At 44.5% G+C, this 15,303-nt stretch overlaps 1 protein-coding gene, 1 long non-coding RNA gene and 1 pseudogene across 3 annotated transcripts in view; 1 reads left to right on the forward strand and 2 right to left on the reverse strand.

The window, feature by feature from the left end:
• Window positions 1-15,303, reverse strand: part of LOC142046342 (uncharacterized) — a 934,987-nt gene that overhangs the window by 451,026 nt on the left and 468,658 nt on the right. The gene's annotated exons all lie outside the window — the stretch shown is intronic.
• TGFBR1 (transforming growth factor beta receptor 1) overlaps window positions 1-15,303 on the forward strand; it is a 99,929-nt gene that overhangs the window by 18,484 nt on the left and 66,142 nt on the right. For both annotated transcript variants that reach the window (XR_012655260.1, XM_032787132.2), the window contains exon 4: window positions 12,406-12,636. Coding sequence is in view for 1 of the 2 variants with exons in the window: in XM_032787132.2 (XP_032643023.1) it covers window positions 12,406-12,636 (231 nt within the window). In the remaining variant the exon portion in view is untranslated. The remainder of the gene's footprint in view (window positions 1-12,405; window positions 12,637-15,303) is intronic.
• On the reverse strand, window positions 7,390-9,389 carry LOC116828721 (TELO2-interacting protein 2 pseudogene; annotated as a pseudogene).

The following is a 15,303-nucleotide window of genomic DNA, read 5'->3' on the forward strand; positions in this document are numbered from 1 at the left end:
AGAGCACTTTTGAGGGATAAAGTGCTAGCAGAAAAGAGGCTTGGAACTGATGAGCAAAGAAACTGTCTCCTTCTCTTTGATTCTTGTTGTGTTTAGGGAAAAGGGATAATGCAATCTTGTTTATTTACAAAGAAATACCTGGTTCCATCAATTTCTCCTCCTAATAGAAAAAATGCACAAGATTCCAAAAACTGGCTAAGCATTCAGTTTAAAAGGGGTCACACTAATGGAAGATTTTGATCCAGTTTCCCAGGAGAGAAACTGCAAACTGATATCCCCGTTGAAGCAAAATGGAACAAATAATGGCAGTGGTAGCAGAAATCAGATGGCCAAAAGGAAGTTTAAACATGAACTGGAAACTTAACAAGCTTCCCCCCTCCCCCCCCCCCCCCAAAAAAAAAAAAAAAGCTGGACACTTTACCAAAGGAGGAGTTAAAGTAGTATGGAAATTTTTCCAGAAGGAGAGAGAATTTGCAGGCAGAGATGAAGTCTGGAGCAACACTACTGGATCTGGACAGATTGGGGAAGTCCAAGCCATTTTCAGTTCTCCTAGTCTGGAATGGCAAATTGGATTGAGATTACTGAAAGGTTTTCCATGAAATGTTGGAGGTCAGGAAAGCTTTGGCCAGCTTGGAACTTACTACCAGATGAGCTGCAGCCAGGACTTAAGGAGCTATGAAATACGTGTCGCAGATCACAGTGGAAGGCAGCTACCTAGATGTGGAATTGGGCCAGCCAGAAGACTTTGGTAAATAAGACTGGATATCTTCATTCATTTTCTACCTTGTTTGTAAGCCACAGATGCTGGTGGGCTCAGGAGAGGAGATGATGATGTAAAATAGTTCAAAATCGCCATTATTTGAATTGAAACAATCTTTGGTGGAAAAACTCCCTGGGAGGCGCTTTGCCTCAGTTCAACATCATAGTTCAAACAAGTGGCTGGAAGAGCTAACAGACAGGGAGGTTTCTAGCAGCCAGCTCCAGTGGTGCTGTAGAACTTCTCTCAGAAAAGAGGCCGAGTTACCCAGATCTAATATTAACCTGTGATACGCAGTTTGGAGCCAGCCATCAATCTGAAGTGGCCAGTTCACAGCTAACAGCTTGAAGAAGAGGGAAAAGCGACTCCTCCTGAACTGGCAGAGGACCTACAGAAGCTTGTGTTCCTGTCATATCCAGGCAATGAAGACTTCCAGGATTAGCTTATAGATGCTCAGCTGGAGTTGGACTTGTACATAAAGATCAGTGAAAGGAGGCCAGAATCATTTCACAGCTGTGGCATTTTCCATGGAACTCAAATCTCTTTCCTTGCAGCAGTGTAACAGAAGAGGCAGCAGTCACTAGAGAGGAAGATGGAAGCTGATTGCCAGGAGCCTAGTAAGTACTGCTCTCTATTCTGACTGACTGAAAAGGAGATTCAAATTTTTGGTTCATGGCATTTTTGAACAATTATGAAAGTGATAAATTTGGTATAGAAAAACAAGGGAAATTGACAATAATGTAAGACTTAAAGGAGACCATTTAGACAAATGCGGGGGGATGGGCGAGGGGAGTTACTGTGAAAGACTGTGGCCATAAAAAAGATTATGTAAATAGAAGCTGAGCAGATGGTCACCAGTGAAAGCTTCTCACCTGGTTTGGAAGATAGGGAATCACAAGAGGAAGGGGCAAATCTTTGAGGTACAAGGATCAGCCTCCCAGATCTTCTTTAGGTCTAGGCAGTTTAACAATAATAATAGGAGTTTGGCTATCAGTATGTCATGGAATCAGTGAAATGCACTGGGATAGTGGTCTAGTCTAACAAGTTATTAGGCCATACTCACTAAAAAGCCTAGGAAATGGATCAAAACCACCACCAAATTGGTCTCTGCCAAAGGCAGTGACTAGGGAATGTGCAGAGGTCCAAAAATGGGAAGGGGAGGAAGTGGGATTGGGTTTAAAAATTTGAAGCCTCTGTAGTTGAGATAATGGATAAGCTAATAATCTGTGCATTTCAATGACCTAGTAGATGACAGGAAAAGTCTTGAAAATCTAGTCTATGGAAATTCCCTTTATGGATGTCATCCAGGTGAAGCAAATAATTTGTAGCCAGTTGGTTTGCAGTGAACAAATTGTCCTGCTTCCAGGGACAGAAACCATGACCAACTACCTGATGTGATAGCTTTCTAACAAAGGGAAGATGGAGTGAAGACTTTCTTTTGAGACCCAGATTCTCAGGAAAATCTTAGCATATGATATACTTGTGGGGGTGAAGTATGGATCCTCTGCGACTTGCTGAATGGCTTCTGATAAGCTGCAAATAGTGAAAAAGGAGCTGTGGTTATAAAACATGAACCAGTGGCTGTAGTAACTGCTAGCATGGAAGAAAACTATAAAAGGGAAAGGAATGAAATTGAGCTCTCAGAATTATTTTTGGATTAGTTATTGCACAGTGCTGCATGTTTAAATGAGGAGCGACAGAACTGTCTTAAGATTTTCTGTTTAGAAATCAGGACTTGTTCTCCCAATCCAACAATGAGGCTGTAATGCACTGGTCCAGCACCAGATTGATACTGGATGAAACCACATAATTTTATCAGTGGCAAGAGGCATTACAGGCCACTTAAGAAATATATCAGGAAGGCATGTTTGAGCCTTCACCCAGTTCTTGGGCCTCACTCATAGTTCTAGTTAAGGAAAAAAAGAGCACCAGATTAAGTAGGCAATAGAAAACTAAATGAAGTCACTTTAAAGGATTCTTATCCATCCACTCATGAACAGATGATACCCCGGATGCTGTAGCATGTTCAATTTGTTTTTCCACACTGGATCTTAAAAGTATGTCTTGGCAAGTGCAAATGGATCCAAAAAACAGAGAAGGAAACTGCTTTCACAGCAGGACAAGGCTTGTGGCAATATAAAGTTGTGGGTTTCACCTTAAGCAATACTGCGGTCACATTTGAGAGGGTATTGGATGGCATTCCCCTCTCATCCTGTTTTGTTATATTTAGATATGCTGGTTAGGCTAAAACCTTTTAACAAAAACTGATATGTTTACAAAGGACCTGTGATTAGCCTACAGCTTTGTATCTAAAACTGAGATGTAAATTGTTTCAAAAAGTTTAGGTTGGGCACACAATCAGTAAAGTGGGGGAATTTCCCCTGATTAAGAAAATTGAGACTATGCAGAACAGGCCAGCTCTCCAGATAATCACAGATGTACAGACAGACCAGGCATCCTTGCAATGGCTTTTCAGATTCAGGAATCATGAAAGGGCTTTTTGGCAAAACTGTAGTGCAGTGATTTCAGTCACACACAGGTCTGGGCTCTAGCATGGTAGTGCTGATGTCTTGTTTGGTTGATTACAAATGCTGCCCCAAGCAGTATAGCAAGGAATTAGCTTTTCAAGGGAATGTGTATGCTCAGGAGGAGATGAATTAAAGGCTTCCAGAAGAGAGAATTCCACTATTGGAATGTATGTGATTGAAAATCATTTGGCACATGCAGCCACCGTGGAGTATACTATCCCCTCAGAATGCCAGGGTGAAAGTTTTCAGGTCCAGTGAGACAGCTTTGAGCTTAAAGATGAGGGGGTTGAGGGGAGGGAGAAACCCATGCATGATGGATACAGGTATCAGCTAGTTGTACCAGATACATTGAAAATGGAGGTTCTGAGGTTGTCATGACTCTAAAACTGCTGAAGAAGAGCTCTGGGTAAGCTTGAAATCTTGTCTTTCAGTAACAGAGTTGGTTCAATAAAACATACTAACTTACTTACCTTCAGTCTCTTCTATCCTGGGACCAAAATACCAGCACTGCCAACATCTAAAACTGCTGGACCTTTTGGGGTTGCAAAGACCATAGCCAAGCTAAGAGAATACCGAATAAACAAAATGCATGCAGGATGCAGAAAAATATGGGAGTAAATGTGATTCATGCATTGTAAAGAAGGATCTCCCTAAGACCAGGAAAGCCTCTCTGCACCAGTGAAGTGCACTGCTGTTGATAGACTGGTAGAGGCCCAACTATGTCTCCGGCAATCAAGATTTGTTGGTAGCCATAAACTACTTCACAAAATTAAAGCTTACCCGATAAAGAGCTCAGAGACTGAAAGAAGCAGTTCAGTGAATGGATTCAAAGTTTCTCTTTTGGGCTGTGAGCAACTCACCTGAGAACCCAAATATGGTGAAGAATTCAAAGAGCTTCTCAAATCTGCTGTGACACTCCTTAGGGATCCACAATACCTGCACCACTCCGGCACACCCACAATCTGCTGGAATGTTGGAAAGGTTCAGCTGAACTTTGGGAGTTCAGCTGGCTAACTTTTGTAGAACATTATCAAAGGGATTTGGGCCAACACATCTCATTTCTTGTGATGGCTTATAGAACACCAGTCAATGACTACAAAGTGGACCTCAACACTTTTCATGTTTTGGTATTGAGCCAGGGATCTCCGCAAACCTCTTGTATGGAATTACTGAAGAGCAACAAAGGAATTTGGACTACACAGAGACTTTACAATCCAAAATTGGAAAAAGCCCACACCTCTACTAGGAAAAATGAGACGATAGCCACTGAAACAATGAAAAGATTCTATGAATAAGATCCTATGGAGAAACTTTTAAGAAGGGTTCATTCCATGATCCTAGAAGAAAGGATAGGAGACCAAAGTTGAATAAATCTTGGAGGTACTCTATTACAGCACTGACTGTCACAAACAAGTGGTGGTTAGGGTAGAGTCAGGTCCCAGGATCTAATCAATGTTGTTCATAAGGACTATGAGAGGGTATCGAGATTAGGGATTTCAGTGTAGGTGTCCCCAGATCCTGAGACTGTAGCTGTAGAAACTGAAGTTTGAAAAGTGATGATGGTAATGGATACCTCATTTGGATGGAGACTGGCCATTCCATTCCAGTTAACAGATTTCTCCAAAACAATACATTTGTCAGATAGGGCAGGGAGAAAAACTCGATCTGAGAGTAAAACCAATTTGGGCCGGTGATATGAGAAGTCTCAACAAACACTATGTATATAATTTTGTATCTGTTATAATCCATAAACATTTTTCTGTTTCTGAAATGGGTCATTCAGGATGTCCCCATTTTGGACTCCAATGAGATGCTGAATAGAATTCACAGGTGGGTGTGATGCAGGGCTGGGGTGGGGAGAATTAACCCTCATTGTTGCTTTTGGGCATAATGGCTATCTGTCAGGAGAAAGGTAAGAAGACAGCTGAAAAAATAGACGTCGCTATTCAAAACAGAGTCCATGCAAGACCAATCAGAAACTGAGTTATAGGGGTTTTATTGAGGATTGATTTGATTGCAGTTGCATGTGAGAGAAGCCACAAGAAGCACAGAAAAGAAACAAAGGCCCTGTATACACTAGCAAGTTTCTGCACAGTAAGGCACCTTTCTGCACTGTAACTCCCGAGGTGTACACACCGACAAGCCACTTAGTGTGCAGTTGTAGCTCTGTGTGTGTGTGTGTGTGTGTGTGTGTGTGTGTGTTTTAAAAAAACAAACACCCCCCCCCCAACCCTACCGCAAATGAGAGGCATACAACTTTCTGCGCTGGGCTACTGCGGTGCCAGTGTAGACAGTGTGGTCAATTACAGAGCTGCAATTGGCCTCTAGGAGGGGTCCCAGAACGCCTGTTCTTGCCTCTCTGGTCATTGGTTTAAACTCCACTGCCCTGCCCTCAGTTGACCAACTGTCATCCCCACCCGATAAATTCCTTTGGAATTTTGAAAGTCCCCTTCCTGTTTGCTTGGTGACACATGCAGTGGTCTCAGCACATCTTTCCAGGTGGCCATGCTTGCTCCATGCATCAGGCGATCCCCCTCTTTCGAGCTTTTGAGCTGCTGGACCTCATCAGCATTTGGGGAGAGGAAGCTGTCCAGTCCTAGCTGCGCTCCAGCCATAGGAATTATGATACCTATAGGCAGATTTCATGATGCATGACAGAAAGGGACCATGACAGACATATTGCAGTGCAAGGTCAAAGTGAAGGAGCTGTGGAACAAGGTGTGGAAGGCAAACCATTGTTCCAGTACTGCGCCCACAAGCTACCGGCTCTACAAAGAGCTGGATGCCATACTCGGCAGCGACACCACTTCCACTGCAAGAGGCACTGGATACTTTGGAGGCTTGTGTGCCAGTCGAAAGTAGACCGAGCCAGGAAGAGGAAATCTTGGGCGAGACAAGGAAGGGGGACCCAGAGGCAGAGGATGACTCAGAGGTCAGAGATGCGTGCAGCCAGGAGCTCTTTCCTACCCTGTAGGAGGCTAGACAGTAACAGCTGTCAGATGTTGGCGAAGTGCAATCAGGAGGGGAGACCCCTGGTAAGTGTATTTCAGTTTGGGAATTGCTGAAGCGAATTGAGGGGGGAAGGTTTGTAGAAAGCAGGCTTGTCTCCCTCCACCTGCTTAGTCTGAGCAGTGGAACAGTTGGTTTATTGACTCCCTCACTTCATGGGAATCTGCCTCAGATCTCCGGGACATTCTCTTGGAGATACTAGGCAATCTGCTGCCACAGATTCTTCGGCGGAGCTGCTCTGTTTCTTGTGCCATTAATAGTAACTTTCCTGCGCCACTGTGCTGTCACGGGGGAGAGGAGGACCATTGCTGCACACAGGCAAGCTGCATAGGGACCAGAGCAGAAACTGCAGTCTGGAAGAAGACCCTCCCTTGATTCTCTGCTCACCCTCAGCAGTAAGATATCTTCCCTGATGATCACATCCTGTGGAAAGTGTGGGGACAGGAATGATTATCAGCTCTCTCCCACAGTGCTGGCTCTCCCCAAGAGCCATGTGCCCTGTGTACAGCAGGGTCCAGGAAGAGGGATTTACCCTGCAGCTACTCACCATTTTGGGGACTTGTTCATGTGTGCTTGGCGGGGTCAGCCAGTTAGTGACGACAGGGGGGTGTGTGTGTGTGTGTGTGTATATGAGTGTACTGGCTGTGTTTTAAATCACTAATATCAGTGTTCTGTGTTGCAGACCACACTGCTTCTCTAAAATATTGCATTTAAATGTCAGATGACTGTGGGAGCCCAACCTCCCTCTCTGTTATCAGCAGCTGAACGGCTGCGCAGCATTAGAAAGTGTCCAAGAAGATCTAAGGAGGACTCTCTGCATGTTATGATACTCGGCCACTGAGAAACAGGAATTGAAGAAGTGGCGGGACAGCAAGAAGAGAGACCAGAAGGAGAACATGGCATGCTACAATGAAGCCACAAAGTGGCTCTAAGTGGAGTGCCAAGCAGACATGCTCCAGGCAATACTAGCTCTTCAAACCGAGCAGCATTGCACCTGCCCTCCCCTGCAGCTGCTGCTGTTTTTTTCTTTCACAAATTTAAATATTTTAATGTAGTAAAAAAACAAAAGCAGGTTCTGGCTATTATAGGTGTGTCTCAAGTGTTCTCTTGCACTTGTCAGATGCAGGCCCGAAGGCTACAGTTGTCACAGCTGTGGTAGATTCCTTCAAGCAGGATCTTCATTTGCCCCTGAGAGCAGTGATGCAGCAGGCTCAGGCACTCTGTGGCCCCATGGAGCAGGGCTGTTTTCACTGGCTGTGGTGTCAGGCCTCCATCAGTAGATACACCCCAAATCATCTTCAGCAGGGCCTTGAGGAGCACAGCGAGCCTGCATGCCATTCTTGGCCAGGCATGCTGTATAGTGCACTTCAGTGTCTCTAATATTCCCAATCTGGCTGCTTCATCTGGACTATCACAGACCTCCAGGTATCCCACAATCACCCACTCCAGCCTCTTCAGGTACTGTGCTATCAGGCTGCCAAGCCTCTTCACAAAGGCAGGCAGGTTCCTGGCATACACTCTCCGGAGTGGGAGCCGATGTTTTGCTTCCATGTGAGTCAGAACTAGCTGCAGGACCTCATGACAGGGAGTTGCTGCTCTGCGTTCCTGAGACAGCCGCTGTGGGGATTTCTCCAGAGCCAGCAGCAGGTCCTACAAGCATAGCAGCACCACCTGAATGAGCTGTGCCTCTCGTACGTAGAGGTGATGGTACAGTGCATGGTAGACAACCTATGCCCTATTAAACTGGTTCAAATCGGCAGCTGGCACATTGAGAGTGATACGATGCAGGCAGCGCACACCCAGGATTTTATTATCCTGGTAATCATCTGAGAGGAGCAGTGATGGTGGGAGGACACTCTCCAGCTGAGGGCTAAGCCATGGCCGGGTGACTTGACGCAGCGTCCGGGAGAACACATGCTTTGTGGCAGGGTTGCGCTTCCAAGTTTCTTTAGTCAGCTCCCTTCTTAATCTTCGCTTCCTTCCTGGAGGAATTCAGCCACTGACCCACAGCCTGCAACCTGAACCAGCAAGGTCAGCAGTTCCTGTGCTATTGACCGAGACCTCGAGCTGGTCTACGGCTTCTCTGCATGGTGTGTTGCAGCAAAGATGTAGATCAGTCCTAGGCAATGTGGCAGGACCTGCCTTACCACCATGTCACCCAGGGACCTGGATCCCTTGGTAGCTTCCACTTTAGCAAGGAGGCTAAGAAACACCAAGCCAATGTCTGCTGTTCTATCGGCCACTGTGGTGTAAAAGTCGTCATTACTGGGTGGGCCCCCAGTGTCCGAATCCTGCTTTGGCAATGCTGCATAGTGGCACAGCACAGACACCAAGTCCCCCAGCAACTTGGGGGTGACATTGGGTGGCAACCCCTGGCAGTCTGCAGCCTCGAAGAGCACACGCAGGTCTCTGACTATCCCTGCCTTGGCACTGCTGCTGACTCCCTCTGCTGAGAAAAGCAACAAGATTTGGGAGAACCTGCTCTGCTGGTGGGGCAGTGGCAGCTGGACATTTGGGGTCTCCCCTGTCTGGTGGGCTCTCCAACTGCAGGGATTTCAGCAGGCTGCTGAGCTCCATGGTGCTGATTGCAGAGACACCCCCACCTGGCCCACCGCCCTTTCTACACTGATCCTAAATCCTGACCACAGCCACCTCCACACTCTCTCCCTCACCGATAGACCTGACAACCTGACCCCAGTCACCTCTCCCTATACAGACCCCCCTGCTCCATCTGCTCTGTTTACACTGCCGCCAACTGTAATCCCCACGCTTAAACCCTGATGTCACTCCCTCTCCTACACTGACCCTAATCCTGCACCTTCACTCGCCTGGGTCAGCCTGGAACCCTCCAGGACCGTGCACCCTACACATATTGCCAACACACTCTTATCAACTTCTTGGCTCTACTCTCTACCTGCAGCATTCTACTCCTCCCCCCTCAGTCTAGCACTGCAGACTTGCACTACCCACTGCACTCAGCACCTGTCCCTCTGCAGTTTGGCCATGTTGAAGTACAGTACCTGCTGCACTGTACTCCAAAGGAGAAGGTTGGATATGATACTTGGACATACACACATCTTTAACTGTCCTGTGACTCCCTCTTCCTAGGACCTTCCCTTCTTTCATCAGCCTCAGTGCTGATTTTTTTTGTTTGACTCTCTCCTCCAGTTGTCTTTTAATAAAATAATTGTGTTTGGTTTGAAAGCAATCTTTTTGTTCTATTATTGAAAGCAAAAAGAGCACTGCAAAGCAACATACAATTATGTTAAACCTACATATTGCATCTTGTGCACCAATCACCACCTAGCATTACAAGCACTGTACTCTGGAGTGTAGCAACAAATACTAGTGGCTTTCAGCTTCAAATTGTTGCCTCAAGGCATCCCTGATCCTTATGGCCCTGTGCTGCACCCCTGTAATAGCCCTGGTCTCTGGCTGTTCAGACTCCATCTTCCAGGCGTTGAGCCTCTGCGGTCCAGCCCCGAGTGAAGCTTTCATCCTTCCCTTCACAAATATTATGGAGCATATGGCACGCGGCTATAAGCATAGGAATATTGTCATTGGCCAGGTCCAGGCTCCCATAGAGGCAGCGCCAGTGGGCTTTTAAATGGCCAAAAGTACACTCCACAGTCATTCTGCACTTGCTCAGCCTGTGATTGCTGCTGTTTCTTGCTGCTATCAAGGTGCCCCGTGTATGGCTTCACGAGCCATGGCATTAAGGGGTAGGCAGGGTCTCCCAGGATCACAATGGACATTTTGATTTCCCCTATGGTGATCTTCTGGTCCAGAAAGAAATTCCTTGCTTGCAGCTTCCTGAACAGGCCAGTATTCTGAAAGATATGTGCATCATGCACCTTTCCAAACCACAAGTGCCTGGAGAGAACTATTGAGAAATACCCCCTTACAATTAATGTGCTAGGTGGTCTGATGCCAGTATTTGGAATGTGTGCCATCTATTGCCCCTCCACAGTTAGGGAAGCCTATTTATGCAAAGCCATCCACAATGTCATGTACGTTGCCTAGTCACGGTCTTTCAGAGCAGGATGCAATTAATGGCCCTGCACGCTTCCATCAGCGCAAGTCCAACATCGACTTTCCCACTCCGAACTTCTTAGCTACCAATCAGTAGCAGTCTGGAGTAGCCAGCCTCCACAGTGCAATCGCCACACACTTCTCCAGTGGTAGGGCAGCTCTCATTCTCAGCTGGGGTGAGCTCATCACACAGTCCCATGACTTTCCTTTGTGGCTTTCCTCTGAAATTCTGCAGCCATTGCTCGTCATTCCAGCTGTGCATGATGAGATCCCACCACTCAGTGCTTGTTTCCTGAGCCTAAAAGCGGCGTTCCACTGTGGTTAGTACCTCCATGAATGCAGCAGGCAATCTTATGGTGAGATCAATGTCACACTCCTTTTGCCTCTGTAGTTTAAGGAATAACTCCACTGCCACTCGTGACGTCTTGGTCATAGCAAGCAGCATACTTGTTAACAGTTCGGGATCCATTCCTGCAGCCTGAAGAAGCAGGGTGCACAATACAGAAACAGTTGACAGATGGCACCAAATGTGGATGGAAGCACAGGGATTGCTGGGATGCCCCGCGACCCTCTCTGCCTTCCCACAACTCTTAGCAGCAGAAGAGAAAGAGGTGGTCTGTGGGATGGCTGCCCAGAATGCAGTGCTATGAATACTGCTGCAAGTGTGAACATGCTTTTGCGCAGGCAGCTGACAGTATGAGCACACAACAGTGCTTTCTCTTCAGCGCTCTCTGACCAGTGCTGTAACTCTGCCAGTAGAGATGTGCCCAAGGAAGCCTTAGGCCATCTCTAGGCTACCACCTGAGTGATGTAAATTTTATCAGCATAAGTAGTAGTGTGCACAGCACTACACTGGCTGGAGAGCTTCTCCTGCTGACATAGTTACCACTGTTGATTGAGGTGGTTTTATTTCAACAGGAGAGCTTTCTCCTGTTGTCACAGAGCAGCTACACAAGAAATCTTACAGCAGCACAGCTGCATCAGTACAGTAGTGCTGCTCTGAATTCACTTATGTGGATGTGGCCTTGCAGCTGGAGAAACTCTGGTAGCATGATCCTGACACACACAAAATGCAGAGGGCTTTTGGGTGAAGTGCTGGTTGGAAGTAGATTTGGAACTGTGAGGAAAGCAACTGTCTCCTGTTTGATTATTCCCATTGTATTCAGGGATATAAGACTTCTTGCATGCGTTATAAATAAATAAGGTTGGTGATTTTTATTAAAAAATAACAAAATAAAATAAACCTGACCAATCATTAATTTCTCCCACTAACCAAAATTACCTGGTAGGCCTTGAAAATGGGCTAATCAGTGAAGTTGGCAAGGGATACTAGTAATTACTTGTCTCGGAGGTGTCAAACTATTATCCCCATTTTGCATATAGTGAAACCTAAGATTAAGTGACTTGTCCAAGGGCACACAGGAAGGATGTGCTGGAGTGGGCTAGCACTCTAACCACTGTATCATATTTGTTTATAAATGAGTTTCTTAACATCTCTAGCTTCTTTTCCTTCTCAGGACTTTTTTTCCTACAGTTTGTTTTATGATCGAGGACTAGAAATGGAGCTTGAGGGTTTTTTTCCATAAAATCACTTTTTTTAAAATAATGCAATGGTATGTTTTTGATTTTTCTTCACACATTGCTGCATTATTATTTTTAAACCACTTTTTGAAATGATGCCCAAATGTCCTCCCGGGTGGGTACATTTAATGTAGAATGCAATAATGCACGAGTGGTTCAAAACTTTAAACTCAAAGGAAACTAATTTCACATTTACTGTATTTGTTACAAATCCATTTTTAGAATTTGATTTAATCATTTGGTACTTGTAATTACTGGTATTTTCAAAGTTGCCAAACAAATGTTTAGGAAGGCTTGTCTTAGAAGGACTGATCTTCCAAAAGAATTGAACTTCTAATTTAGATTATGTATGAAGTAAAGTGAGGAGGACTGTTGTTTATCTCCAGCTCTTAACTAATCAAGACAAGCACTATGTATCTGTTGCTTTATAAGCAACAGATCTTTTCAATTAACAGTTAAGTGAGCTTAAGCTCAATTTTTTCATTTTGTTTTTTTTAGGTCTACCTTTACTTGTTCAAAGAACAATTGCAAGGACTATCATACTTCAAGAAAGCATTGGGAAGGGTCGCTTTGGAGAAGTCTGGCGAGGGAAATGGAGAGGAGAAGAAGTTGCAGTGAAGATATTTTCTTCAAGAGAAGAACGCTCATGGTTTCGTGAGGCAGAAATTTATCAAACTGTTATGCTACGTCATGAAAATATTCTTGGATTTATAGCAGCAGACAATAAAGGTTAGTAAGCTTTTGATAACTTCACTTTTTTTTATTGATTGTACATGTACTCCTAATTCAAACTGTTCACGGAAATTGAAAATACAAATGCCACTTTCTGGACATTTCATGTTCTTTGATGCTTGTGGAAAGGTTGCTGCAAATGTAATCCTCGATTTACATGTGAGTTTTATGAAATTTGTTTTGGTTTAACTTTTTAATGACTGGTCATACAATTTACCTCAAAACAAACAACTGACTCAGATCTCAGAGCTAGGCAGCACATTATGCATAACCTGCATACAGACATACTAAGCCTCATATTTAAATGGAATTGGCTTGTCTGAACAACTCAGTTTTGTATAGTCACTGAACCATTTCTGTAAATCTGCTGGTCATATGGTCAATATGCATGTTTTGTGCTCTAACTTTGCTACATTCAGAATTCATTTGTGCAACAGCCATGATTGCATCAACAATTCACTGCACTCCCAGCAATCTGTTTAGCCTCCACTTCTCTGTATCTTGTGACAAGTTAAGCAGTTACTCCCCCGAATAAGATTTACTCCTTTTTTAATTCAATTTTACTACCACAGTTGCATTTGGAGTAGTATACTACTCCCAGTTGAGTTCTGCTGTCCCTTTCATTTATATAGTATCATATGACTGTATCTTAAATTAAACAGTCAGCTCCTGTAACTTAAGTAAAAGTCGCACCCTAAAAATTGTCAAGGAAGTTTTGGCTTTCAAGGGATGGACAGCCTTCTATGTTGGGAAGGTGTGTAGACCTAATCCGGATATGACTTAAATTTTATTAAAGCATTACTGGAAAATTTTAACATTTAACTTCTCAGACTTGCAAAAACACCCAAATCAAACAGTTCCTGTCTTTTTTTCTTGGGAATAGGTTTTTTTGCCTGTTGATAGGCAATATCAACATAGTATATTCCATAGTTGTAATAGAACTAGTCAAAATCTGATGCTAAATATACCAAATACTGAAATGTCCCTAACATATCCTATCAAATTAGTTTCCCTAAGGAAAAATAAAGTGTACAGTTTTTGTTTAGAGTTCATCAATATATTTTTCAGAAGCTGCATTCAGTTTGTCAAATGTATCTGAGAGTCATTCACTTAAAATTTGGAAAGGTGAAGAGACTATTGCAAGTGAGGGACCTCTCATAATAAGAGTACAAACCATTCAGAAGTATTTAAAAAAAGAAATGGAGAATTTAAAATAGTTTTAACTACGAGAACACATCCCAGTCCTTCGGTGGGGCAGGCGTGTGGGGAGAATATTAGTGTGCTTCAGACCAAAGTGGTCTGAACCTCTAGATGACTAATTACATAGATTAACCTTCTTATCATTCTACCTTCTTGTGATGTACTACTGTGATGATGAAATAAATATATATATATATATATAATCTTGCAAATATTTTCTGTGTTGTTAAAAATAGGTCCAAGGTCAATAAATCTAACCATTAACCAACCTTTCTTTTTTCAAAAGAAGCTTGTGCCTCTGAGCGGAGATTTCATGTAGCAGTGTTACTCATGCTCCGCACTTTTTTGTATAGTGCTGTGCTGGCTAACTGCCTTCAGTTCCTTCTAAATTATCTCCACTTGAGACTGAGTCTTAACAGTTGTCCGTGCTGAGTTTACCTCCAGCTGTGCCCCCATAGCTCTTATAGTAGTTTATTTTAGTAGTAGTACTAGCTGTAGTTGTTCAAAACTAATTTAAAAAAAAAATTCTAGTTTTAAGGATTGTCACCGCATAGATAGATAGTTTCTCCCCTCCTCAGAGCTTTGTTTCTGGAAGGGCATGCCCAGTTCTGCCTATCGTATTGGGAGACAATCCTATGTGATGAACACTCCTGGTGCATCTTTTTTGCTTCAGGGAACTTCATGTTCTTCGAGTGCTTGCTCATATCCATTCCAGTTAGGTGTGCGCGCGCCGCGTGCACGTTCGTCGGAGAAACTTTTACCCTAGCAACACTTGGTGGGCCGGCAGGTCGCCCCCTGGAATGGCGCCACTATGGTGCCTGATATATACCCCTGCCGACCCAACTGCTCCTCAGTTCCTTCTTACTACTGCCGTGCGGTCGTTTGGAACAATGGAGCGCGAGTAGCTGAGACTCGCGCTTTAATGTCCCTACTACTTCGTATTCTTGTGTATTAAGATCTATAATTATAATCTTTATTATATATATATATTATCTATCCTTTTATGCGGTTTTTTTTCTTTGCTAAGCATAGTTAGTTAGGTTAATACCTCCATCAAGAGTTACGCCGCGCCGGTTTCGGGGAGTAGCCCCCCGCCCCGTCTGGAGCATGCCCGTCCCTACACCGGTTTCTTAGGTCCGCTAGCCGGCCCATCTCGCCATTGGCTGAAGGAGATACCACACGATCTGTTTACGGTGCCGTTTGGGAGTATTCACACTAAGTGCCCAATTTGCAAAGGCTTATACCGGAAAAAATGAGCGGACAACTTCTTTTTTCCCTCCAGACTTCTGCCCAGCGCTGCTAAAGCTACGGCGACAACGCTCTGCCTGCAATCCATGGACCACCTCCCCAGGCTCGGCCGGTTAAAACTCCGCGGCAGATAACGGCAACCATACACAATGTCTACTCGCGTAATTCGCTGCCCCTCTTCTCTGGTGAGACAAGCCACGACTAATCCTGCACGAT

The sequence above is a fragment of the Chelonoidis abingdonii genome, chromosome 2, assembly GCF_003597395.2.
Source record: "Chelonoidis abingdonii isolate Lonesome George chromosome 2, CheloAbing_2.0, whole genome shotgun sequence".
NCBI classification, from domain to species: Eukaryota; Metazoa; Chordata; order Testudines; family Testudinidae; genus Chelonoidis; species Chelonoidis abingdonii.